This window comes from Synchiropus splendidus, chromosome 8 (assembly GCF_027744825.2).
Source record: "Synchiropus splendidus isolate RoL2022-P1 chromosome 8, RoL_Sspl_1.0, whole genome shotgun sequence".
Taxonomy (NCBI): domain Eukaryota; kingdom Metazoa; phylum Chordata; class Actinopteri; order Syngnathiformes; family Callionymidae; genus Synchiropus; species Synchiropus splendidus.
The window spans coordinates 4666618-4692883 of record NC_071341.1 but is presented as its reverse complement, the minus strand read 5'-3'; the positions used below and the strand labels follow the sequence as shown (position 1 = coordinate 4692883).

The following is a 26266-nucleotide window of genomic DNA, read 5'->3' as shown; positions in this document are numbered from 1 at the left end:
TCCCTATTTTATGTTGTTTGTTTGTTTTGTTTTTGTTTGTCAGAACAGTCAGTGAGATACCAAAGCAAAACACTGCAGAGTTCATAACAGTCGATTACCAAATGTGTTTGAGTGTACATACAGTATGAGCCACTCAAGACTGTGGAAATGCCAAAATCCAAATACTTATTGCATACTTTTGACTTCTTCTTGTGATAAGTGAAACAAGTCAGTCGTCACAACAGCGTATGAATGAATGCACAAATGACACATTTGATTTCGCAAGCCAGTGAATATAGAATTACTTTATGATTAATTGTGTCTTATATAAACGCTGATATCACGCTTGCCTCAAACACTTGCTTTATTATGACTTTATTATGTTATTAATATTTAATGTCGCATTTTGTGGAATTGTACTTCGTACAATTGTATTTTTTGTGATTAACAATTGAGTGGAAATTGAATATTCTATTGTTGAATAAAAATAAATCTAGACAAGCTTCAATGCTAAGGCTCATTGGGCAATGTTGGATTAAACAAAAGCTTCCCGTATGATGATAGTGAATTGTGTTCGTGTGTTCCTTTTGTTTCCTGTCAGTAGTCTAAAAACAGCGTTTGACCAGCTGAGCATATTTTAGGCGCATGCTGTCTGTCTGCGGGCTGCTGCCTCCTTCTGCTGCACCCTGTCTGAGCTTGTGTGCTGCTTCTGCTGCTTTGAGTGGGAATTTACATTTTAATAGGCAGTGCTGCCCACTGTCTCTGAATGAGGGTGTATGTGTTCAGGCAAACAGCAGGAAATGCAACCAGCTGCACTGGTATCCAATGAAGCCTCCAGGTGACTTCTGGACCAGGGAGAATGATATTGCCTTAGTGTCTTAGTGTCTGAGGTGTATTTTCAAAAACATCTATAGGCACACCGTGATTCTGCAAAACAAAGCAGATCTCCGCTGAGATGAGATTTTAAGTGATGCGGCTGCAGATCAAGGGTGATGAAGTGAGTAGGATGTTTGTCCTGCAGAGCCCTGCTGCTGGAGTAAGAGGATGGAATAGAATTCAGTGGCAGTCTGGCTGCTCACCGAGCATGACGGTTTCATCACCGACATTGCCAATGTCATTATGCAGCAAACAAAGGCACATCAACAATGGGACGGGAGTATGAGACAGCCAGGAAGCAAGAGAGTGGAGGGGATCATTTCATTCCTCAGAGTGGCCCCTCAGCCACAGTCAACACAAGTTTCTCATTGGAGAACAGATACAGGTGACACCTTTTGGTTGTCACAGATGCAGTGCTGAAATACATTTTGAATGTGACACATTTTCCCTGCTTTGAAACTGAGATTTTATGCACAATTTATCGGGAACGCAAAAAGTCCACACAATATTACTTATATTGATGGAAGTAGGGCATTTCAGTTGCATGCAATGGGGATTCCCTAAAATAATTGTGGTGCGTTGGGGGGCTGGCACGTCATATAATTTGTCATCACTTTGAGCAAGAATTCCATCTTGACAACAGTGTCTCATGCTGCTCACAGGTCAACTATTATTGTCTCCTGAGGCATGGCATCACATCCCCAAAGTGCTACAGTGCAAGTCTCTACATTGTGACTCAGCTGATCTCATGGGTTTTCAAGGAGAAATCATGGGCCACCTGCCTCAATGAGGTGGAGCATCGCATATGGATTAGGTCTTTGATGGTCATGCAGGAGCACAATGACTGAGTTGATGTTGCTCATGCTGTTTCATGCTGTTTTTCCCTAAGAGCAAAGCTAGGGAAAAAAACAAAAAGAAACTTGTTTCTGGAAAATAGTTCTCATTTTTCACCTAAAAAAAAAAAATTCTGACAAGCAAGATTTGTATTGGAAAAATATTCGTATTTTAAGAAAAATTGTCTCATAAAATATGAACATATTGTGGATAAAATTTAATTTCAATTAATTTATTGATAGATTTTTAGGATTTAAACTTAAATATTAAGCTAGTTACTTACAAAAATAAGCATTGATGTAAATAGATACAGCACAGATAGTTTAGCAGGTAGCCTCTCGTTTTCACACTTGCAGTTAAAAACTCAGAGGTGACATAAGTTTAATGTTTCTAATTGTGTTTTCCCACATACCTGTCAGGCGACCGATGTACAGTAGGTTTGCAGCACATTAAGAAACCTGTATTCACCCTTTTTTTAAATGAAGCGATTAATACATTTGCATTGAACACATGGCACTTAAAATGGGCAGAGTGGAGTTGTCACATGCATTGCTGAATGAGACAATGCATTGGTACAACTGGTGTTCACCATTCCTTCAGGGGAGAAAAAAAACGGTTTATTATAAAATTTAACGATTTTTGAGGTTGGGTTAATTCGGTGGGTAAGATCGAACTGTTAGATTCAATCTGCAGAAAGAAACAAAACAATGTCGTAGTGCTTTATAATTGTCGTTATTCAAGACTGTCCAATAGATGGCGCTGTACGACAAGCAGTTGATTTACTGTAGTGACGTGTGTGCCGTTAAACACGAGTGAACCCGACGCAACAGTCTTGTCAACCTGTCTCGAAAAGGGGTATGACCAAAACAATCGACTTGAGTGTCTGTAGACCTCGGGTGTTCAAAATTCAAAGACAACAAAAAACATAGATATTTAAAAAAAACTTCTGTTTATTAGCATTTTTAAAAATAAGGACAAAAACATTCAGGGAAAAAAACGATCTTTGAAAACAAACAGAACAAACAAACAAAAATGCAAAACACTGACTCAACATTTACCAATTAATGTAGTCCAGTGTAGTTACCGTCCTTGTTCTGACTCCTGAAGTCGATCTGACGTGATTTCTTTTGAAATAGTTCAAAAAAGGGCCCCTTATTTTATTTTTTATTTTTATTTTTTTGTCTTTCAATCCATATGTTATCCATTCCATCAAAAATAACGGTCAGTCAGTCCAGTTAATGATACTTTTGGTCCGTTGCCATGTCAACGCGATGCATTTTTTTTGCTTGTACAAAGACTAATAAAAATAATTTCACTCTTGTACTTATGATCATCCAGATGAATCCCTCAAAGACACAAAAAGGGTCATGTTCTATAATATTTAACATTTTCTGTACATCTTTAGTGACATCTCCCCAGAATTCTATAATCTTCGAACATTCCCACAGACAATGAAAACATGTTCCTTTTTCTTCCTGGCGTCTATTACAAAGATCAGGGATGTTAGGATTGGACTTGTTTAATTTCTCTGGCGTTATACAGTGTAATAAATAAATCAAAAGGATATTACCAGTCACTTTCTGGGCTTTCTTACGTGTAGGAAATGTATGAAACTTTTGGAATATCAAGGTTTTTCAGGAATATATCCAAATTTGTTAAGTTCAGGTTACTTTCTGAAGTATATAATTTTTCATAGGTATTTTTTTTTAATTCAAGATTTTTTTTATAGAGGTGTCTAGTATTAAGTCTCCATTTCATGATTTAAGTGATGACACTGCTCTTTCAGCTTGAAGTTCTGTTCTGCTTTGATGCTTTCTCCACCTGATCAAAGTGTGCTTATGTTCCAGTAATTTACTTGTGGCGCTAAAAACCAAAAGTAATTGTATTGACAGAATATATGGAATGATTTGGAAGAAGAATATTAAAGAAACTACATTTGTTTTAGAGACCAAACTACCCCTCGCATCTGGTATTCTGGTTAATAAAACAACCCACCTGTCTGATAGTTCCCAGAGACAAGAACAAGACAGCAGCATATTTATCACCCAGGGGCCGTATAGTGGTTTCTAGTCTTTCCAGGCGATTGTGTCTTCAGCTCACCGAAGGGATGAAGGGAGGAACCATTTGTTCCTTGTCCCATTTCACACATTTCCTGAAATCCATTAACAACCTTTTAAGTCACTTGGAACACAGATAGAGCAACACCATTGAAAACACAACCTCCTTGGTGGTTGATCCAAAGTCTCTCCTCAGCCTAGAAGACAACTGTACACTGATCTGGCCAGTCAGGTGGTTGACACAAGTGGACTTTCCACAGTTCAGATGGCAGCAATTCACTTGATCTGGAAAAAGTCTGTTATGATGTGGGACTTCCACAGCATGAGGAGCAGGAGTCCAACAATTCAAAATACTGTAGAGTGAAAAAAGACCACTGAATGACCAGTGGCCATATTCCTAAAGATTGTTAGTGCTAAGAGTTGCTCCTCGCGGATCAATTCTAAGACAAGGTGAGCTCTGATATGAGCCTGGGAGTGGACTTTTAAGGTGCTTAGGGTTCCCCAACGGGAGGTCAAATTGGTAGACGGAGGAGTGCACGCTCCACTGTGCACTGGGGTTTCACTGTTCTTTTCTTTGCCATTGCTGCTCACTGGTTTGAGGTAGATTTGAAAGCCAACCAGCACTGCATCGAATAATTGCAGACATTGATGAGAGCTAAGCCATTTTACCCTTGTTAATACCAAATTGAGTTAAAATGTTGAAATGGAGAAATTACCCGTGTAGTTAATTGGTAAATCAATAATTTGACTGATACACATCTAAAATGCAGTCGATGCATTGAAGTGATAATGTGCGACGGGGCGACGGTACAAGCATAAACAAAAAGATGCATTGAACTCTGTGTCCACTCCACTAAGACATAAGGAAAAAAGAAATCAGCAGACACCACAGGTTAAATATAATAACGTCTTGTAATAAAGCTGGTGCAGGACACAATCCATTTTAATACTAGAAGAGACAGTTTGGTTTCCTGTCAGTCAAACAGACAGCCAAATGTAAAACACTCCATATCATTTTCTCAGTGGATCGGATGACATCAACCCAGACTTGGGAGCTGAAGGAGCACAGTAATTCAAACCCACCAACCGTTCGCTCACCTCCCATAGCTTTTTGGCCAAAGCATCATCTCGTCCTTTGGCACCAACCTGCTGTTGGTGGCAATTAGAGAAATAGCGGCCACTCAGAGGCTCCAACCCTTCCTGCAGGGCACAATGCAGGGTGGTCTGGCAACCCGACTCTGGGTCCAGGAAGAGAAGTTTGGCAATGGGCCATAGAAGAAGCAGCTGCCACCAGCTCATACTCCGACACAACTGTGTGTAGATCACCCCTGAGGAGAGCACACACATGAAATCATCTCAACTGAAGCCATGTTATCAATCACTGGTGAAAAGGTTCTGCCAAACAGCCTAAATGAATAGATAATAGAAACCATACAGGTTAGGCATATAAACTCAATCTTCAACAAACCTGGATGAAGGCAGTAGCAGGTGACACTCGAGCCATCCAGCCTGTTTGACAGCTCTCTAGTGAAGAGCACATTGAATAGCTTGCTGTTGCAGTAGGCCTGTATCATACTCCATGTGGAATGAGAGCAGACCACATCTCTGCGGGCAGTCAGCGAAGAGAAGTCCACAGTCCCGAAGCGGTGCAGTAGACCTGACACAGTGACCACACGACTTGGACTACACTGGTGCAGTCTGTCCAGAAGGAGGTTTGTCAGCAGGAAGTGACCCAGGTGGTTTACACCAAGAGTCAAATCAAAACCATCAACAGTGCGTCCACAGCCCATCACACCTGGAACACAACAACATTGTTTTTTTTCCTTCTTCATTGCACGGTCCGCCAACATGCATGTAAATAAGACGTGTCAGACCTGCATAACTCCACTGGGAGCCAACATCAAAACAAAGCAAGAGGAAGAAAAATCAAAAACTTGCTTCAATAAGTTTTAGCTTCTGCATTAGCATTTCAAAAAATGATGACTATACGAATATAAATAGCATGCGTGTGCTAATGATTGTTTCCTGTTGCTGACAACTCAGTATGGACACATTCACAACATGATTCAAGTGTACAAACAAGACGTTTTTGTTGTTACTGGAGTCATTATTTCTAACACGTCATTGTGCTGTGGAAGCATCTCAGCAGGTCGTATTTTCAGTCGTTGGAAAGTGCCCAAATGTGAGTGTTACTGATGACAAATAACAAGTAGACTCACTATTTTTTGTGTCAGAGATATAGTTCTACCTGCACCAAGTATCTCTGGCTATTAATCAGCAAAATAACTCAAAAGCTGAACAGGTCTGTATGAAATTTTCTGGAGACAATAAGAGAAGGTGCCGATAATGGAGTGGTGCTGTATTGTTTGTAATCCGGACGTAGTAATCTTTTGAAAGTACAGTAACCCTCTGTTAGACTGAGAGCTACAGTGCTGCACAGAGCTGTGTTCAGGAGAAGAAAAAAATATTTTAAAAAATACACAACTTTATTAAACACAACACACAATCTTTAATAAAAGAACATGCAGGAGGTTTTGTAGCCAAAATGTCATTTTTATCCAGGTGATGTTTTTGACTGCGTCTGTGTTCAAAATAACTTGAGACTTTGTGGATGGATTTGGATATCATTTTCAGGAAATATGCAAAATGGGTCAATGAAAAACTAATTTGGATCACTGTTGGGATCAAGGATTCTTTAACATTGGGAGATACAGTGGGACTATTTTTGGTATTCGAGACAGATTGCCATTTCGATCCAGAAAAAAAAGACACATTCTTTGTCACTGGAGACTGTGGGGTGGACTGAAGTTGCAAGTGGGAGGTTTGGACTCACTGTGTACTTTTCTTTTTCCCATTTATTCCACACTGTCTTATGGCTGCTTAAGAAGATTCCGAGAGGCTAACCAACTCGAATGTCTAAACAAAACGTGAATGCAGCAGTGCTCCCAGCATGCGGCAACTACTGATCTTATTGCAGCCCATCCGCCTTTCAAGACTGAGCTTCATTATACAACAGTAGGTGAAAACACATGGGAAGTGGAAATGAACTGCATGGCAGAGGCCTGCCCTCTTCGAGTGGTGTTCAATTCAACTTATTTTTATACAAGAAATTCCCAATCATGATTTCAGTAGTTACTGGAACTGAGTAATTCAATGTTTGTTTTATTAGAGGGAGTGTGTATCTTGACAGGAGTTTTCAGTCTTTGATCAAAGATCAGCACAAGGATTGAAGTTTGTTAACTCTTTAGGCGCAGAACTTGGAAGTGTGATGAATCTCTGTACACATAGATTCATCACACAATTTATGACCTATACATAAATAAAACTTGCTGAGTTACATTTACATGGTTAAGTTAACACTGACCAGCATTGTTGATGAGAATATCAAGCCGGGGTTCGCTCTTGAGGAAGGTATCAGCAAAAGTATGGATAGACTCAACACTTGCCAGGTCCAGCTGAATGAACAGCACCTGGTTATTCCCACTCTCCTGAAAGACATGACAATGCTTTACATTAGGAGATTGTACAGTAGTTAACAACTCTACAACCGTAGGCCGGATTACAACATCAAAGACCATTTGGGGACCTTTGTCAGAGCTCTCCCTCCATCAATGTCACATTCACAATCAGAAAACAGAAAACTGCAAGATCATCCTCAGTTCTCAAATGGCCTTCTCCAATGTACCAGTTGTGACTCTGAATCCAGCATTCTTTAATAAGATGGAGTAAGTTGGAAAAACTTCAGAATTCCCTTCCAAATGTTGGTCAATGGTCAATTTTTAAGGGACGTTTATAATTATTACTGAGGCTGGGTCAAGAAGGAGATGAGATTCTCAACTTCATTGTTAATTGAACCCAGAAAAAAACAATACTTTGGCCAAAGTACATAGAACGCCACTTTATTTCTTTTTAAGTCAGTGATAGTGGTAGTAGTCGTCGTTATTGTAGTAGCAGTTGAATGTGTTTAAATAATATAATTGATGTTGTGTTTTGAAATTCAGTCTATCGCATTTGGATGGATATTAAGTGCATACACTGCGTTCCAAATTATTATGCAAATGATGTTTTTGTTTGATTTTCCAAAATACTTGATGAAATACTTGAAATAAATAAAAAACTTAAAACGCACTGTTCCAAATTACTATGCACAATATAGTTTCAAGACATTTTCTAGTTTGTAAAGAACTGCAAATAGTAATTTGTTGAATTTACAGCAATATAAGGTCATGTTTACTCAAATAAAAAGCTATTACAATCAAAAACATCTTAACAGGTCAAGTTACATGTTAACATAGGACCCCTTGTTTGATAGCAGCTTCACAATTCTTGCATCCATAGAACTTGTGAGTTTATGGACAGTTTCTGCTTGAATGTCTTTGCAGGATGTCAGTTGCTGTTTGGATGTGAACTGCCTCCTACCCTCATAGATCTTTTGCTTGAGGATCCTCCAGAGGGTTGCAGTTATGCATAAACCTTCTATTCGACCACCCCTAAACAACGCTCACAAGTGGGCCCAGAGATACATCAAGACCAATTTTCACACAGTCTTGTTCACTGATGAGTGCCGTGCAACCCTGGATGGTCCAGATGGATGGAGTAGTGGATGGTTGGTGCATGGCCACCATGTCCCAACAAGGCTGACGTCAGCAAGGAGGTGGCGGAGTCATGTTTTGGACTGGAATCCTAGGGAAAGATCTGGTCGGGCTCTTTAGGGTCCCTGAAGGTGTGAAAATGACTTCTGCAAAGTATGTTGAGTTTCTGACTGACCACTTTCTTCCATGGTACAAAAGGAAAAATCATGCATTCCTAAACAAAATCATCTTCATGCACGACAATGTACCATCTCATGCTGCAAGGAATACCTCTGCTTCATTGGCTGCTATGGGCATAAAAGGGGAGAACCTCATGGTGTTGCCCCCATTCTCCCCCGACCTCAATCCCATTGACTTGAAAATTATGTTGATCGTTATTTGCATCAAGTATTTTGGAAAATCAAACAAAAACATCATTTGCATAATAATTTGGAACGCAGTGTACATTGAAAACACATACCCTGCGGATGTCAAAAGCAGCAGCTTCAGCCTTTTCCCTGTTGCGACATGCCAGAATGACCCGGGCCCCCCTTCTAGCAAGGCCCAGAGCGGTTGCTTTCCCAATGCCTGTGTTGCCGCCTGGTAAGAAAAACAACAGCTTCAATAATCTCATGGTGAAAAAATAAAAACTAGACTAAACACTATTGTTTGTTTTCAGGTTTTACTCACGTGGTAAAACATTCAAGAAAGTTTTGTCCTAAATATATTCCAGCAAGTTAGTATGTGAGGAAAGACCAGAATTTTCCACTTCTCATAACAGAGTATTACATGATGCAAATAATATTTGAGGAGATGCACAAGGCAACTATTATAGTGTTTGTTGGCACAACGTGCAAAATCCAGCATTGCAAACTATCGTGAAGTTTGTGTGAGGGTACCCAAAATGTGCGTTTTTGCAAATAATTATTATGTCCTTTTCCCCCCAAACAACAGCTACAGCATTCACAGGTCTGCCTAGTTTTCTGAGGAATCTACCACAATTAAACATGGTGTTCCAATTCAACAACAACAATTCAACAGTTAAGACAGAATGCCAGCACACAACTTCATGACAATGCACATTACATTGCATCATTTTTATCATGAACATTTTTTACTGGCATCTTTTTTCTTTTCTTGCGCCGCCTAAATATCCTTTCGCCTTCCGAGCAACCCCAACTTAGGTTAGTCTGTCATAAACAGTATTTCCAGTCTTCCTCTGTTCACCATCTGTGTTCTTTTGTCCACCTCTTTTAGTTTCATTGGGCAGACTCATATGGTTTTTACTTCACCACTCATCTAAGATGGGACATGTATTTTCACCAGAGGAGGGTAAGTAAGTCCAAAATGTATTTAGTTTATTTACCTGTTTTTTTCTGCACTGAAATATATGTGTACGTGTATCTGTGCTTACAGCTATCCCTTACAGAAAGATCAACTTTTCATTGACCATGAGAAGACTTGGAAAAAAGGCATATTGCCATGTACATGACAGAATACATACTTCATTAGAAATGACCATGAATAAACAGAAATGGATAAATTGTATGACATTTCCCCAATTGTCCAACCAATCGTGCACAGATTTTGTCCATGCTTTCCAAGTCTCAAAAAATGCAATGGGTTATTGTGAAGAGCTTGCTGTTTGGGTTATTAGCTGTCTTCTGGGGAGAGAATCTAAAGGGAGGGCTCATGGCCACTGGTCTTGATATTGCTGTTTGTTTTGCTGCGTTATCAGTTAACTTTAAGTCACTCTTTTACATTTGTTTTTATGAAATTTTTATGAAATTATATGAATTTATGAAAGAGCACATAAAATATTTCTTGAAACTAATCCTCCTTCAGAAAGAGAAAATAGAACTAATGACTAAAATAAAAAAACAGATCCATAGTCAGATCAAACTAACAATTAAATGTAGATGCTAAAATGCTGGCAAAAATTTTGGCACAAAGATTGGAGAACATCCATCCCACCATCATTACTGAAGACCAAACACTGTGTATTAAAAACTACCACTCTTATTTCAACATACATCAGCAGTTTAATTAATATACTATATTCTCTCCCCGTCGTAAACAATGAATGTGTTCTCTCCATGGATGCAGAAAAGGCATTCAACCGTGTGGAATGGCACTATTTATAGTTTTAGATAGATTTGGATTTGGTTCAAATATTATTACATGGATAAAATTATATATAAAACTCACCGCCTCAGTTCTAACCAACACCCAACAATCAAAACCTTTCCATCTGAAGCATGGAACTAGACAAGGTTGTCCTTTAAGCCCCTTACTGTTTGAATTGGCAAACGATTGCACTACGTAGTTGCAAGAATATCACTGGTATTTGGAGGAATGGCACTGAGTACAAGGTTTCAAACCAGAATTCTCCCTAGCCATCTTCCGTACCGTACCGTACTGTAATTGCTGGGTGAGCTTGGCCACTTTTCAGGTAATAAATTGAACTAACTCCAAAGCAAACTACTCCTGATTAATGGAGCACAAACCATAAAAGACAATTTTTGGCATCACAGTCGCAAACAACAAAATATGTTAAAACCAATATATCAAGTAACAGAAACTCACATATTGGTCTCCCTTTCCTTGATAGGACGAGTTAACTGTATAAAAATGAACATTCTTCTTAAATTCCTATCTTTTTCAAGCTGTACCAGTATTTACACCATGTCAGACAGTTATTTCATCCTACATAAGGAAAGGTGAAACACCCCAGCTTGGTAAAGTCCACCTTCAGAAATCCAAACAAATGGGAGGCAGGTGCTGCCCAACTTCCAGTTTTACTGTTGGGCTGCCAATTTATGGTGTGTAAAGAACTGGTCAAACTGTAATCAGAAAACAGAATGACCCATGTGGGTTGAAACGCAGCTGAATGCAGTTGAAAGTATCTACCCGCTGTAATATCATCAGTTTTTGTGTTCCCAAATAAAATCTACAGTAATCAGATGGAGTGTCAACAGTGAAAATCTGTCTCCAGATCAGGATTTTTTGGGGGGATAACTGGATTTTTCTCTTTCTGGAATAATTATTAATAATCATAACTTTTAACCATCTACCTTTGATGGAATTGAAAGGGAATACATAGTGTAAATTTGGGGGGGTTTTTTCATTGACATTTTCAGCAACTTTGAACAACTGATAGATATTTACAAATAAGACACTTTCAACCTTCCCCCACAAATCTGAGCCTGTCATCATTATATAATCTGTTAGACGACTTGGAGCCATCCACAAAACATCTTCTATCTGTGATTTACAACAAACTGTTAGTTATCAGACAAACTCTATTTGAAAAAATCAAAGATACATGGGAACAGGATTAAGACAAGTGGGAGTCCAATCCAGATGGCCCCCGGCATCCACACGTTCAGGACATGTCTGACACTTGATTCATTTGAGTGTTTTCCAAACATTATCTGTGATCACCAAGAAGAACATCAAACAAAACCCATCATTACCTCTTTTTGGTACTAGAGAGGAAGAGGAAGAATGGCTTGCATCAACTACCAGACAGACACTTCCTTTCACTCTACTGCCTGCCCACCGTGCCATTTACTTGTGATGGACGGATCCTGACATTTTTGCGTCACAAAAATTCATCACGTGTGACAGCCAGCAGCCCGTGTGACAAAGCCTTGCTGGTTGCTATTCGCCGCTCCTTCCTCCTGTCCAGTGGAGGTTCTTTCAATGTGTCATTTAAAGGTTGCAGCACATGCATAGGAAAATGCTGTGCAGGGAAGCGCGTAAAAATTAGCAGCAGCAGCACCCGCAGGTCAGCGTGACATTCAGAAGGCGAAAAAATAATTATTAATTTCATCAAGCTAGATCACCAGGTGTCAGGGAGACGGAAAGCGAGTGAAGGAGTGAAAACTTTCATAAATGCAGTGCATTCCGTCTTGAAGTCCCGCTACAAACGGCCAGTATGTAAATATTTCACTACTTTCTATTTACCCTTGAAGAGGTATAATAAAACATGTCTGAATTAAAATGACTTAATGGCTCGTTTTTTTTCACATGTACACAGAAGGTCTCATCATTTTTATCACAAATTCATGAACAATCCAAGTGATCGGTATCAGTGACCGGCAGCAAAAAGCCTGATTTTAGAATCACAACCTGTTTCAATTGCTTAAGCGCAAATTTCAATGAAGGGCCCGCGTTTTCCAAACACTACACACTGTTAGCACAACCATACACACAACTAGCAGAACACCTCAGATCCTTTGCAAAATGGAATGCTCTTGCAAAAAACTAAACTTACACATATTTTGTTACCACATGAAAACACACAGGTTCCATATGACTGAATTCTGTCTGAACCAGTGGCACTCTGCAATGCTTAACCTGACACACAATTCTACTTCTCAGTTATTGAGCAATGGAAACACACTGAAAAGTGCAAAACTAAAATATAGAAAATTTGCCAAGTACAGTACAAGCCCAATACAGTAGATAGATGCTTTAAATCAGGCAACATTCCAACAAAAGCTGTCCATACAACAATGGCAGTGAGTCTAACACTAAAAAAATAAAATTGTTCACACTAAGTAAATAATACAAAAAAAAACATTGGGTTGGAAACTCATAGAAAAGAAAAGAAAATCCAGCAAGTGGTCATTTGAAATTCAGTGCTTTGGAATTAGCAAGAAAGCAACATCATGATATGCATTTCCAAGTGTGTGTAGTAGTTTGCAATTCGCTGGCCACAGTTACTTGCAAAAAATGTGAAGATTGGATTTCAGTGTGTATGCTGTCTATTAAACAGCAACACACTGAGAATGAACAAACTCAATGTGCCGGTTCTACATTCGTCTCATTTGCCATACAAGTTATGTTATTGTATCGTATTAACTTCAACTCATATGTTTCTCCAACTCGACTGCACGTGTCCTGCAGCTGCACATGCTCCCAGAGCGTTTAGTGCCTTAGAACCTGAAAGAGCTGACCTCAGTAAAGGGTACAACAAGCCGTGTAGAGCTACAACAAAGAAGCATGTTTTCCTAAGTAAAAGTATGAAGCCTCAGTATGTGTCGCCATGACTTGTGCATGAATGCGGAAGTAAACGCGTCTAGTCTATGACGTCACCTGTAACGATCGCCGTCTTCCCGGACAGTTGCGTGGGGCTCAAGCATCGACTTCCTCGAAACACTCCATAGTAAACTATCAGGTAAACAGCCACGGCACCGACAGAAAAGCACAAAAACAGTGACATGTCAGCGGAGGAACTTTCTGCAACGGTGCATGTCACTGCCCTATTTGCTTCTTCGTCCCGTTTTGCTTCCAGGGCTCAGTTTTATGACATCATTTCCTGTCCGCATGCGCACATTGGAATTTCAAGACGTAATTTCCTGTCCACATGCGCACATGGGTGTAGCTGCTTGACACATAAATTAGAATAAAATTAGCAACGTCATTACGCCACACCTCAATACACGCTGGTATTTCATCAAGAGAAGCAGAATTTGAATTACTAAAGTACTACGCCGACGCATTAACTGCATTTTCACCTTATTTTATATATATCACTACATTTGACTTGTATTCAACAATTCGGATATTTTAACAAGATTTTGTTTTGTTTGATGAATCGTCCAAAGGAAACTTTTGTGATGGTCACCTTGTTTATTTGTTCATCTTATAGCCTGTTAGTCCTTCTTCTTGTTTATTTCTTTTTCTCTATCGACACCTAGTGGTCATTTTACAAACATCACTGATTGTCACAGATTTCAGATAAAATAATTGGATCTTTCTAAGCAATTTGCGTGCAGTTTTCTATCTTGCCTACGATGTCTCAGTGGTTCATTTGGTTTATTGCAACCAAATAAACAACAGGAAAAAACGTCTTTTTCATTGAATCACAACTTTTCTGAGGATTACATTTTATTAACAAAACATGAAAACACACCAACATTATTTATAAATGACTAAACTTATTTTATATACAAAACATCGTAGGCAAGATAGAAAACTGCGTGCAAATTGCACAGAAAGATCCAATTATTTTATCTGAAATCTTGTTAAAATATCCGAATTGTTGAATACAGGTCAAATGTGATATATATAAAATAAGGTTAAAATACAGTTAATGCGTCGGCGTAGTACTTTAGTAATTCAAATTCTGCTTCTCTTGATGAAATACGAGTGTGTAGTGAGGCGTGGCGCAATGACGTTGCTCATTTTATTCTAATTTATGTGTCAAGCAGCTGCACCCATGTGCGCATGTGGACAGGAATTTACGTCTTGAAATTCCAATGTGCGCATGCGGCCAGGAAATGACGTCATAAAACCGAGCCCTGGAAGCAAACCGGGATGAAGAAGCAAATAGGGCAGTGACAGTGCACAATATTTTCGACCAACGGGCTTCTTCTTGTGTCATGTGACCACTGGCTGGCATCCAACGTGAATGTGCATTACTGCCATCTGCTGAATTGGGGTGTGGACCACGACGCTACGTTCACTGAGACAATATTAAGTATTGAATGACGTTCCGTTTATGTATTTGTACCTCATTTCTTCAAATGTGTTGCAATGCACCATTACATTCCACAAACCACTCCAGTTTGTTGAATCATTGCTTTCCTTACAGTGTTTTATACATTCTAATAGTACACGAGTTGTGGTTCCTGGATGTGTGTTCACATTCCAAAATGGTTGGATGGTTGCCTATTGTAAATAATGAAGGATTTCTTATGTTGTGTCCAATTCCCGTTATGATATTTTCTTCCTTTGGGTTCCCACATTTTCCAGTGTGCTGATTGATCTGGTGGTAAAAACTCCCTGTTTATTATTTATTTTTGTTATTATTATTATTTTAATTCAACTGCATCCATCCTAAAGAAAAAAGCATGTCTGGCCAGAAAAGCACCTGACTGTCAGTAAGTTACAGTACAAAAACACTTGAAGCTGGTGAGTGACTTCATTGATGTTTAGGTTAATAGATACATTTTCTGACGTTTAGCGGTTAGTACGATCGTAGTAAGAAAGAAGGAGAGCAAAAGTACAGCACAAGGACCCACAACTTGATTCCTGCAGAGGAGCTGGCTCTGGATATGAGGAGGGACAGCCACAGACGGACATACATGATTTCACTACTGCTACTTTTGCACATGGAATGCAATCAAATAATGCTGTCTAACTTTGTTTCTCCGCTGAAATAATGCTGTGCTAATCGACCGGTGTTTGATAGTATTCCCAAACTATCAGATGTCTTTACACAACACATCTTTCGAGATTGATGGAGGGGGCGAATGTCCAAATTCAATTTAATAAGATAAAGCTGCAAGAAGTGGACCTCAAGATTGAAATGAAAAAAAAAAAGTACAAAGACGGTGAAATGCATTAATTTCTCACTGGAATGGCAAGATGAATGACCATGATTCATCTTAACCTAGCCGTTCTCCAGTTCTGGAGAAGACTAGCTGCAAAGAATAAATCATCATGGCCATGTTTGATGAATCCAACTTTTGTGTTGCTGAGTTAGGGCTTAATTAAACCGGGATCATTGGAAAATCCGTTTAACCCCGCGCCTGGGTTTTGTGCATTTCAGGTATGAGAATGTTGTAATGTTGATGTACCACCAGTAGATGTCACTTCCTCTAAATAGAATATAGAAGAAAAAAAGGCTGCAATATTGAAAAATCGTCAGGCAACACATTTACTCACAAGTTGTAATTTAGGTAATAATAATTATAATTATTCAACAGTGTAAATTCTACATGACTAACAAAATAATAATAATTAGAAGTTCACCTATTATTTTCAACATCACTACCATAAAGAAAAAACGTCTTTTTGGCATATATAATTAAAGATACAGTCACCAAAGTAGTCTGCATTGCTGTAAGAGTGTGAAACTCAAAAGCACATTTGGGGCAATTTTATGTGTCCCCTTTTTATGCAATTGGTATGTTTTATACACACCATACTTTGATTTATTTAAGACTGAGTTCAATGCCATAATAAGTAAAAGTAGTCGTTGAACCCGTTTTTTTAAGATGTAGTTACAGACTTCGTCTCCAGAACACCAAACTGAACAAGAAGAAATTATATTTAAAGCTTGAATAAATTTGAATGAATCCAGACGTTTGTTTTGATATTTTAGCAGAGCAGAATCCTTCCAACAGTTTTATTTATTTACAGGTTTATAATCTACATGAGAATAAATCTGCAAAGTCATGATGACTCAGCATCAAGATAAACAAGTTTTCAATGTGGTCTGGTGAGTGGCTGAGTGGGAATGGCCTAGGTGTACCAACCTCAGACAGGGCTTGGCTCATTCAAGGAGGGACTGGTTTATCGTGTAGATAGGAATGTACAGTCCAGGTGAAAAGTAAATATTGCAGCAGTAAAATACAGATGCTAGTGAAGAATGATGGCCTCACTTCTTATTAGGCCCCACGTAAACAGAAACAATCAGGAGAATTAACTTTCCACATGCAGTAGCAAACATGCACGCCAGATTGTTGAGTTATAAGAATATTTGTTGTATGAATGTTGTAAACACAAAAAGACGAAAGCAGTAGTTAGTTACTCTTCACTGAAACAAAAGTCATGGAATTGAGGGAGAACTATTTGTGAAGGAATGGTTACTTATTATTTGTCCTTTTCAGTAGGATTTTTTATGGTTATCCAAAATTTTCTTCAGAAGTCCTTCGATGCAAGCTGCAGACAGCAACAGAAGTCAGTCTCACTGCTATTACAACCCAAAGACTGGTAGAATGTATGAAATTGATGCAAAGCTAAAGCATCAATTAGCTTTGCATCAACTCATGCTGTTTGTGATCAAATATGCCAGATAGAGAGCACCATGACTCGTAGATTCATTTCTCTGACTGGTTTACCAGACAGAATCTCTGAGAGCTTATATCACAGAAGGATTTGCTGTCATGGGAGTCAAATCTTGCACCTTCTTCCACTCAAAAGCTTCCACAACCCTGTTTAATTTATTTGATTTCCTTTCATCTTCTATATTTCTTTCACATATCATGTTTCTGATGAATAATGCCATTTGGATTATACCTTCACCTTCACCTTCTTCTACCGCTCACCTTCACCTTCTTCTACCGCTCACGGAGGCAGAATTCGGAGCAGGGAAGCCCAAACTTCCCGGTCCGCACAAACCTCCTCCAGCTCCTCCCGGGGGATCCCGAGGCGTTCCCAGGCCAGACCGGAGACATAATCTCTCCAGCGAGTCCTGGGTCTTCCCCGGGGTCTTCTCCCGGTAGGACATGCCCGGAACACCTCCCAGGGAGGCGTCCAGGGGGCATTCAGATCAGATGCCCGAGCCACCTCAACTGGTTCCTCTCAATGTGGAGGAGCAGCGGCTCCACCCCGAGCTCCTCCGGGATGACCGAACTCCTCACCCTATCTCTAAGGGTGCGCCCAGCCACCCTGCGGAGGAAACTCATCTCAGCCGCTTGTATCCGCGATCTCATCCTTTCGGTCATTACCCAAAGCTCGTGACCATAGGTGAGGGTGGGAACGTAGATCGATCGGTAAATCAAGAGCTTCGTCTTGTGACTGAACTCCCTCTTCACCACAACAGTCCGATACAGTGACCGCATCACTGCTGCCGCTGCACCAACCCGTCTATCAATCTCACGCTCCCCCTTTCCCTCACTCGAGAACAAGACCCCGAGATACTCCACCACTTGGGGCAAGAACTCTCCACCGACCTGGAGAGACTAAACCACCTTATTCCGGTCGAGAACCATGGCCTCAGACTTGGAGGTGCTGATCCTCATCCCGGCCGCTTCACACTCGGCTGCAAACCGCCCCAGCGCATGCTGAAGGTCCCGGTCCGATGAGGCCAGCAGAACAACATCGTCCGCAAATAGCAGAGATGAAATTCTGTGGTTCCCGAACCAGATCCCCTCCGACCCCTGGCTACGCCTAGAAATTCTGTCCATAAAAGTGATGAACAGAACCGTTGACAAAGGGCAATTTGGATTATAATTTGTTAGTAATCTAGTTTTTAGAATAGGGTATTTGGGTGTGGAAAAGCAAACGGTTTCTGGTGTTACTGAGTGTGGGATTGTGAGTACAGGGGGAAAACGAAGTGCCTGAAAAAAAAACAGAAAAAAACGATGAGCCAGGCACTGGCAGAGATAAACCCCTAGTGGTGTTTCAGCACCAGCCTTTTTTTCCAGCAAGACACAAGTTTTGCTTTTTTATTACTCTCTTGATTTCATTAATTCCATCCAAATGCATTTTGGTATCTGAGTGGGCATTTATTCGAGATTTCCCAAAGCTGAAAACAGTGTTTGTTCAACCCCCTGATGACAAAAAATGTTATCGGTACTGGTCTGACATTATTTAAATGTAATGCAGGGCAGCCACAGTTTTACGCTTGGATAATTTTTGATTGTTCATTATAGTATGTGCACTCAATGTCCTTCTTATTCCCTTCCATACTATGTATATGGACTGGTTGTGTTGATTGGGTTGTGTTGCACTGGACAGCACCTATATCTGTTAATCATGAGTCAACACACAGAATACAATTTATCAAAATATTGCAGGGTTGTAACTAAGAGTGTGCCAACAAGTATTTTGAAGAGTGCAACATTTGTCATCATAAACACCAGAAATATTTCTTTTTTTCAGTGATTTAATTGTGTGTTGTGGTTTTTTTAAAGTTTTCAAAATTGTTGTACCGGAAGTTATATAAGTGAGTGGGACAATCTTTGTTTTTTTTCCTTTTGCAAAGGAAAACATGCCACCGTTATTTGTGGTATGAGAAGAGTGAGAACGTTCCACCTTAGTACGTTGTCCAATAGGCACCATTGGACACTTTTGCTTCAATTTAATAATAAATAAATAAATACATAAAATGCTTCAGTGTAGGAGCTCACTTACTTAATCGGGCCCTCCTCTATCCTCTATCTACCAGTTCAGCCAGGATCATTACCGTTCCTGCTTAGATGGTCTTTTTTTCCACGGACTGCAGATTAGGTGTTTTTGCAGGGCAGCAGGGCAAGGGTGGCATGGAGACGTCCATCATTGAGGCATCGGTGCACCTTGGTGGTGGAGTGTTCTATACAGGGTAGGAAAACTTTCAGCTCTCTTTCTGTGTGATGCTTAAAAGATAGGTAAGGAAGTGGAGTATGTGTGTGCAAAGTCATCGAGACAAGCAACAGGCAGCAGCTTTAGAAGAATTTATTTTTATTCTTTTTGAGCATGAAATATCAACGTCCGTCACTCATCTCGATACGGATATTGTGCCGCTGCAAGTTTATCCCGACAGACCACTCATTCTCTCACTGAGCTCCCATAGCTTCTTGGCAGCAGCATCATCTTTGGCCTTCGCGTACACCTCTCTCACAGTGCAATTGGAGAAGTAGCGTCCACTGAAGGGCTCCAAGCCCTCCTGCAGAGCGCAGTGCAGGGAGGTCTGGCATCCTTGGTCCGTGTTCTTGAAAAAGAATGAAGTCACAGGGTACAGCAAAAGTAGCAAAGTGGAGCTGGTGTTCCGGGCCAGTTCTGAGTTGATGGCTCCTGCAGGCAGCAGTATTGGGGATATAAATAGATGCTTTTGCACAACAAAAGTGAAAAGAAACACTTGAAACACAAAAATATAGTTATATAAATCAGACAACATAAACCAGCAAAAATAGTCCAAAAGTTCACCCAAAAAACTGCCACGCAATTAGAAAATAAAATAAAATATAAAACACAATAACTGGATGCTCAGGGAACTTTTATCAGCATGTGGGGCTAATGTGTTCCGGCCCACTAATGCGGTAGATGAGAGGTTTCCTTCTGCTTTGATTCAAGGGAAATGTGGAGGCCCACACGCCACACAGAAGAAAAATAGCTCAAGGCACATAATAAGTTTGAAGCATACGGAACACCAAGCACAGATGTAAATGAAAGCATGCATGCAGAGAATGAAGCCTTGATCAGTTTGTGACTGAACAAATACCATAACAGTGATGAGATGATTAGAGACTGGATTGTCTTTGCCTCAATTGCAAAGGAAAAGCTAGGACTCAGACAATAGGAGGTGGAAAAAGATCATGAAGGAGCCTGTTGGTTGTTTTAATATGCATTTGGGGGGTTACACCTGCTTTTGCTTGTTTTGAGAGAATGATAATTAATTTGTCTGATGCTTGCAAAACTAGTGGATTCACTGAACTATCTTTCATTACAGCTCGTAAACATAAAAATGTGTCAACAGTTAGTGAACGCTGCTGTATGTGGTAGGAGCACGATTGGCGTCCTGAACTGTCGAGCACTTGAACTGTTTCAATGTCTGACAGACTGAGACTGAGAATGAGAGAGAATCTCTCCCGCTGCAGTGCAAGTACTGAGAATATTCCTGGGAAGTTTATTTGTTTTATGTCTAGGTGTCACCATCCATGGCAGCCCCAACTGCAGGGATTTCTTACACTTCCCGTTTGGAGAAACAGTATTGGACATTGGTAGACTTGGCTCTGAATTGACTTCCTATTTTGTCAAGTCAAATGTTTAAAGGGACCTGAGTTAATCTGTGTTTTAGCCTGGAAATACAGCATTTTCTACCCAGTTACTGCAGTGTAGAAGACTATTAAGTTTATATGTGGTCACAATATTTCTCACAAGAAATTGTTTGATAGCATGGGCGGTGTACTCTCACCTGGGTGCAGGGAGTAGCAGGTGACCCCGCTGCCCTTCAGTCGCTTGGCCAGTTCATGGGTGAAGAGCACGTTGCACAGCTTACTGTCAGAGTAGACCTGCAGTACCTCTCTGAAGGATGTTCCCAGTCCCAAAGCCTTGTGCTTGTTAAGGCAGTCAAAGTCGATCTTTCCAAAGTTGTGAGCCACTGACGAGAGGTTGACAATGCGACTTGGTTTGCACTCCTTCAGCCGATCCAACAAAAGGTTGGTCAACAAAAAGTGACCAATGTGATTGACGCCAAACATCATTCCAAAGCCATCCTCGGTGCGGCCCTGCATATAAACACCTAAGGCAAAAAAAAAAAAAAAAAAAAAAAAAACATTTTTAACATTGGGAGAATTTACAATACAACAATGCATCTTTGAGTTAAGAAAATGTTAGCTATCAAACTACTGGTTATTGTGAACCAGAAGGCCGCATTTCAATGTTATGATTGTGGGACACATGTACATACATCTGAATATGCAGTATATGTGGTGGCCACATTAATCACAACTTGCTCAATCTCCTCAGTACATTCTTTGAAAAATAGTAGTTACCTGTCTCTACTAAGTTTCTTTAACAGCTCTTGCCAAGAGATGTGGGACTATTAACTCTCTACTCATGTATAGCGTGGTGGGAGCAATGAGTCAAACCATTTTCTCGGCAAGGCTTTAATAGCTGCTCTAGTCTTGGTGTTAAGAATAACTGCAACCACACAGTGTGTGTATGGAGTTCTCTATGAAGGAGAAGGAAGATCTTTTATCTTCTTACGTCATGCATTGTTCAACATTAATCTTTCTCATCACTCTCTGCAACTGAGAGGAGGTACAGAGGTATTCAAAGACAAAGCTTAAAAACAACCAACCAGGGATGCTTCTCACTGTGTATTCATATCAGCTGCATCACAGAATTATGCTTGTCAACCAATATTTCTTCACTTGACCGATCTACTGAAAACAAAAATAAACCCTGCTATCTAAACCATCACATACCTGCATTGTTGATGAGGATGTCTAGTCTTGTTTCAAGCCTCAAGAAGTTTTCGGCAAAGCTGCGGACAGACTGCAGACTCCCTAAATCCAGCTGCATGAAGACCACATTTTTGCTACCACTCTCCTGTAAGAAAGATCATCATTTCCCTCTGACACATTTCACTGATGTCTAGATGATCTAGCAGTGTTTTCCACTGGTCTCCTCTCACCCTTTTGACATCCACCAGAGCTGCTTCTCCTCTTTGCTTACTGCGACAGGCCAGAATTACCCGAGCTCCTCTCTTGGCCAGGTCAATGGCCGTGGTCTTTCCAATTCCAGTGTTGCTGCCTGCAAGAGTAAGGGATATGTGAAAAGATGGGCCCAGACTATGACAGAACTACAACAAATAGTAAGTTGGCACCAGATTAAAACACAAGAAAACAACCACATGAATCCAGTGATGAGAAATTAATAACCTTAAAAGAAACCCTGAAAAAATATTCCCTTATATACTGTCATAATTAATGCAGAATCTATAATCTTTCAGATTTCATTTGACAAATGCTGTCACATCAGGGATTTAAAAAGAGCAGAATGAACATACTCATTTTATAAAATAATGGATTGGAATACCCTGTTTTTCTTTTCATTCCTTCCCCCAAAAAGCTTGATTTCCATCAGCTCATCTTGGAATGTGACTGGAATGGGTTGCGGTTATACGTCCTGAACAGGCAGCTGAAACCATAACAAACTCCACTTCCAGTCTTCGATTATGTTTTCTGTGAGTAGGCAGATGTTATCAGATTCCTTTTCCTCTTGCCTCTCCACTGAGGTTTGACTCATTATGTTCACTGACTCCAGAACTTTCCTGTTAAAGTCTCAATCTAAGTGGTCTCTTGTTTCAAATCTTGTATTTTTACTTTTAGTGGAGGGAGTTTGCTTTATATATTTTCATGCATTTGCTTGACCACCGTTCTTATTTTGTTAGCTTCCTGTTGTTCATTTGCCTCAATAGCTCCGTCTTACATTCATTGATTCTTTCACGTTTTGGTGTTGATGCTATGTTATACAGTGTAAGTGCCAGCTCTCCATCTTTTCTTCCATGCTGCAGCCGTTAAAAGATGACCAGCTGCATCGTGAGCTGAGATGAGGGAGAGAGTGAGTGTAGAGAATGAGTCGCTGCCCAAAATACATTTAAATCGAATGATGTGGACCAATCTCAATCAGCACGATGACAGTTTATCACTGAGCAAAGATCTAGTCGGTGCCCACATAAACTGTCGAGTCACTTCAAGTTCGAGCCACTGGAGCTCAGTGGTGCCTGCGACTAACAGAAACTAAGACTGCACTTTGTTGTTGTATGAATTGAATGTAGGCAAATGATCAGCAGGCCCCCACAGCACAGTTTTGATGGCAGCGCCACTGTGTTTGTTATGCAGAATGGAGGAGGACACTTACCTGTCACAATCACAGTTTTCCCATGCAGTTTCACAGCACTGGTGCATCTCTTTCCTTTCACAACAATCTCTCGGTACATGTAAAGCCCCCCCAACAGGAAGGCCACCACAAGTAGTGGAAACATGGTTCAGTCGGAAAGCTCTCCTGAGACTGACTGGGAACTGAACTCCGTCAACTATTTGAACGTCCACACCCTCTTCCTGTATAGGCGGGTCAGTCATGCCGCTACGATCAGATCATATAACCGTTGCACTGGTTGCCACACAGGTCAGTCTTGCCTGCTGTCATTGCCCTCTTACCTCCATTCATCGAATGGATCAGCGACAGCATGAACACAAAGAAAAACCGAAAAGCTGCTCAAGCAGTAAACCAGCCCGTCTGGTGTGTCAGAAAAGACTGTTGAAAGTTGAAAAGGTCTCCAAGAATCTGCTACTGTTCTCTCCCCTAGTACCTGCTCAGTGCTGCATATACAGGGGTTGGACAAAATAATGGAAACACCTTAAACCTTTTTTAGCGTTATGGTGTTTCCATTATTTTGTCCAACCCCTGTAAATATCACTAACCACAAACCTTTATAACTCAATTGATGATATCATGAATAATCCCTTTAGATGTGGACCATGAATTCAATGAAACTTCTTCTTAACTTCTAACTTCTTCTTAACTGACTGGTGGCTGGATGCGTAGCTGTTCGTGTACAAGGACAAGAGCCATGGAGAGAATACACAGCCCTGAGGAGACCCGATGTCGAGGGCCAGAGTGTCTGAGGCAGTCGTCTTCAGCTGCACACACTGGCCCCAGCCAGTCAGGAAGTCTGTAATCCACCTGCAGAGGGAGTCAGGCATGATGAGCTGACAAAGCTTGTCTTGAAACAGAGCTGGCAGGGCTGAAGTCCACGAAGAGGATCCTGGCATAGGTTCCTGGAGACTCCAGGTGCTCCAGAACAAAGTGAAGGGCCTGGTTAATTGCATCATAAACAGATTTGTTGGCTCTGTAGGCAAACTGCATTGAGTCCAGGAGGGCAGCAGTGATTGGTGGGATAGAACCAGGTGCTCAAAGGACTTCATGACCACAGACGTCAGTGCCACCGGTCTGTAATCATTCAGTACTGTGATCCTTGCTTTCTTAGGGACGGGATTTAAAACAGGCAGGAACATGACAGGATTCCAAGGATGCATTGAAAATGTCCGTGAACACTGGAGCCAGCTCAGTGGCACAATGCTTCAGGATGGCAGGGGAAACTCTGTCTGGACCGGCAGCTTTCTGAAGGTTCAACTTCCTGATCTGTACGTCCCGAATGTCAAAAGAAAAACTATGTCAATCAGTTACTATGTTGTTCTTTGCTGTGTCACTATACGGCCTTAGCTTTCTTCAGCTCCCTCCAAAGCCAATACTTCAGCTCTGTGCTGCAGTTCCTGTCCCCACTCTTGCGAGCTACCTCTTTCTTCCATCTAATCTGGCTGAGTTTTGCTGTAAACCAAGGTTTGCCACTTGTATAACTCACCTTGGTGCGCGTTGGAACTATGCACAGTAGCTGATCCACTTGCTGACATTCAAGTATGCTCAGCTAAATTCAGAGAAGATCACATATAGAAGAGGTGGGCAAAGTGCAGCCCATGAGCCTGCCTCATAATTTCAGACTCCAAACAGCAGCGTCTGCTCATACGTCCGGCCGGAAGCCACGAGTTGAGTTCCGCCACAAACAGACTTCAGTCATGATATGATTTTCCTGTTGTACACTCATATGCAAATCTCAGTTTCGTATCAGAAAGACTCCAACAAGACGGCCACAGTCTGCCGACAGCGGAACATGGATCATGTCAGAGTAGAATGACACAGCTGCGCCAGTGAGTCCCGTCTTTAACATGTTAAACATGAACAAAGCTTGTAACTGACCACTCCTGTTGGGCACCTCTGGACACCCGATTAGCTGAGACGTTGCAGACTCCTTGGTATGGTGGACCGTCTCTGCTTATGAGGTGGCACCAATGCTCTGAAGCCCACAGGTGCCTCCCCAGTCTGAGAGAGAAGGACCTGCTCCCAAGCAGCATGCACCCCAGTGGACGAGGTCCTGCCCGTTTGGTTGGAGTTCTCTCTAGACTGCTTTGTGGGGATATGCACAGCAGTTCAGCATCTAGAGTCGGTTACTCCATGTGGAAGTAGGTGTCATCTCATCTCCCACTCTGACATGCTTTTGGAATCATGCATTTGTTCATAAAGGAGTGAACCTTGCTCAACAGACATGACAGCTGGGTTCATGAGGCTCCAGATGCCGCCTCTGAACCCTTGGGTTGACTGAAAAGATGGAAGGCGTGGCCCGCATCTTCTCCACCCAGTTAGGGTCAAGATGCATCCTGTTTGGTGATACTCAGGAAGGACCAACACCCTGAGCACGGAAGTGGAACCCGCCCTCATGGCGGGGAGAGGCGAGTCTAGGATGAAATGGCTGCCTCTGACCAGAACTTTGCTGATGCAGCAGGCACCACCTTGCGCTTGACTGCAGAGGGGTCACTCAGATTGGAGCCCCCGACATCCATGGTGCTGGGGCGTGGCCACCTTCAAGCGCAGGGCACCAAGAGCCACTAATGTGCTCTTCAAAAGCAGCAGCATCCCTGCCCAGGATATGGACCCCATGAAGTGTGGCAGCTCCAGTAGTAGTCCAACTTGAGGCAAAGACACATTTGAACTTGGTCGCTTTAAGCACCTGGTGCGCCCAAGTGGTCTCCCATCCAATTACTAACTAACAACCCTGCATGGCTTTAGACGACAGTACACAGTACTTCACAGTGCCTGAATGAAAATGTAGAATGAGTCACTAACATGCCCCTATTATAGTAGTAGGCTATACTGCCCCCTGCGGGA

The 26266-nt window shown here is 41.1% G+C and overlaps 2 protein-coding genes across 3 annotated transcripts; both read right to left on the bottom strand.

Annotated features, from left to right (window-relative positions):
- Nucleotides 1-2271: 2271 nt before the first annotated feature.
- dhrs13a.3 (dehydrogenase/reductase (SDR family) member 13a, duplicate 3) lies at nucleotides 2272-14713 on the bottom strand. 2 transcript variants are annotated; one of them, XM_053873325.1, is made up of 6 exons: nucleotides 14676-14713; nucleotides 13421-13577; nucleotides 8799-8917; nucleotides 7111-7234; nucleotides 5215-5541; nucleotides 2272-5074 (listed from the first exon to the last, which is right to left on the bottom strand). In XM_053873325.1, exons 1-6 carry the CDS (start codon nucleotides 14709-14711, stop codon nucleotides 4758-4760), a joined length of 1080 nt encoding a protein of 359 aa, XP_053729300.1. In that variant the 5' UTR covers nucleotides 14712-14713; the 3' UTR covers nucleotides 2272-4757. The 2 variants fall into 2 exon arrangements, with proteins under 2 accessions (XP_053729300.1, XP_053729301.1); XM_053873326.1 differs by lacking the exon at nucleotides 14676-14713 and having other exon boundaries at nucleotides 13421-13638.
- A 4780-nt stretch (nucleotides 14714-19493) lies between these two features.
- LOC128763575 (dehydrogenase/reductase SDR family member 13-like) lies at nucleotides 19494-23570 on the bottom strand. Its single transcript, XM_053872516.1, has 5 exons — nucleotides 23405-23570; nucleotides 22176-22294; nucleotides 21967-22090; nucleotides 20952-21278; nucleotides 19494-19831 (listed from the first exon to the last, which is right to left on the bottom strand). Exons 1-5 carry the CDS (start codon nucleotides 23526-23528, stop codon nucleotides 19569-19571), a joined length of 957 nt encoding a protein of 318 aa, XP_053728491.1. The 5' UTR covers nucleotides 23529-23570; the 3' UTR covers nucleotides 19494-19568.
- Between the last annotated feature and the right edge of the window lie 2696 nt (nucleotides 23571-26266).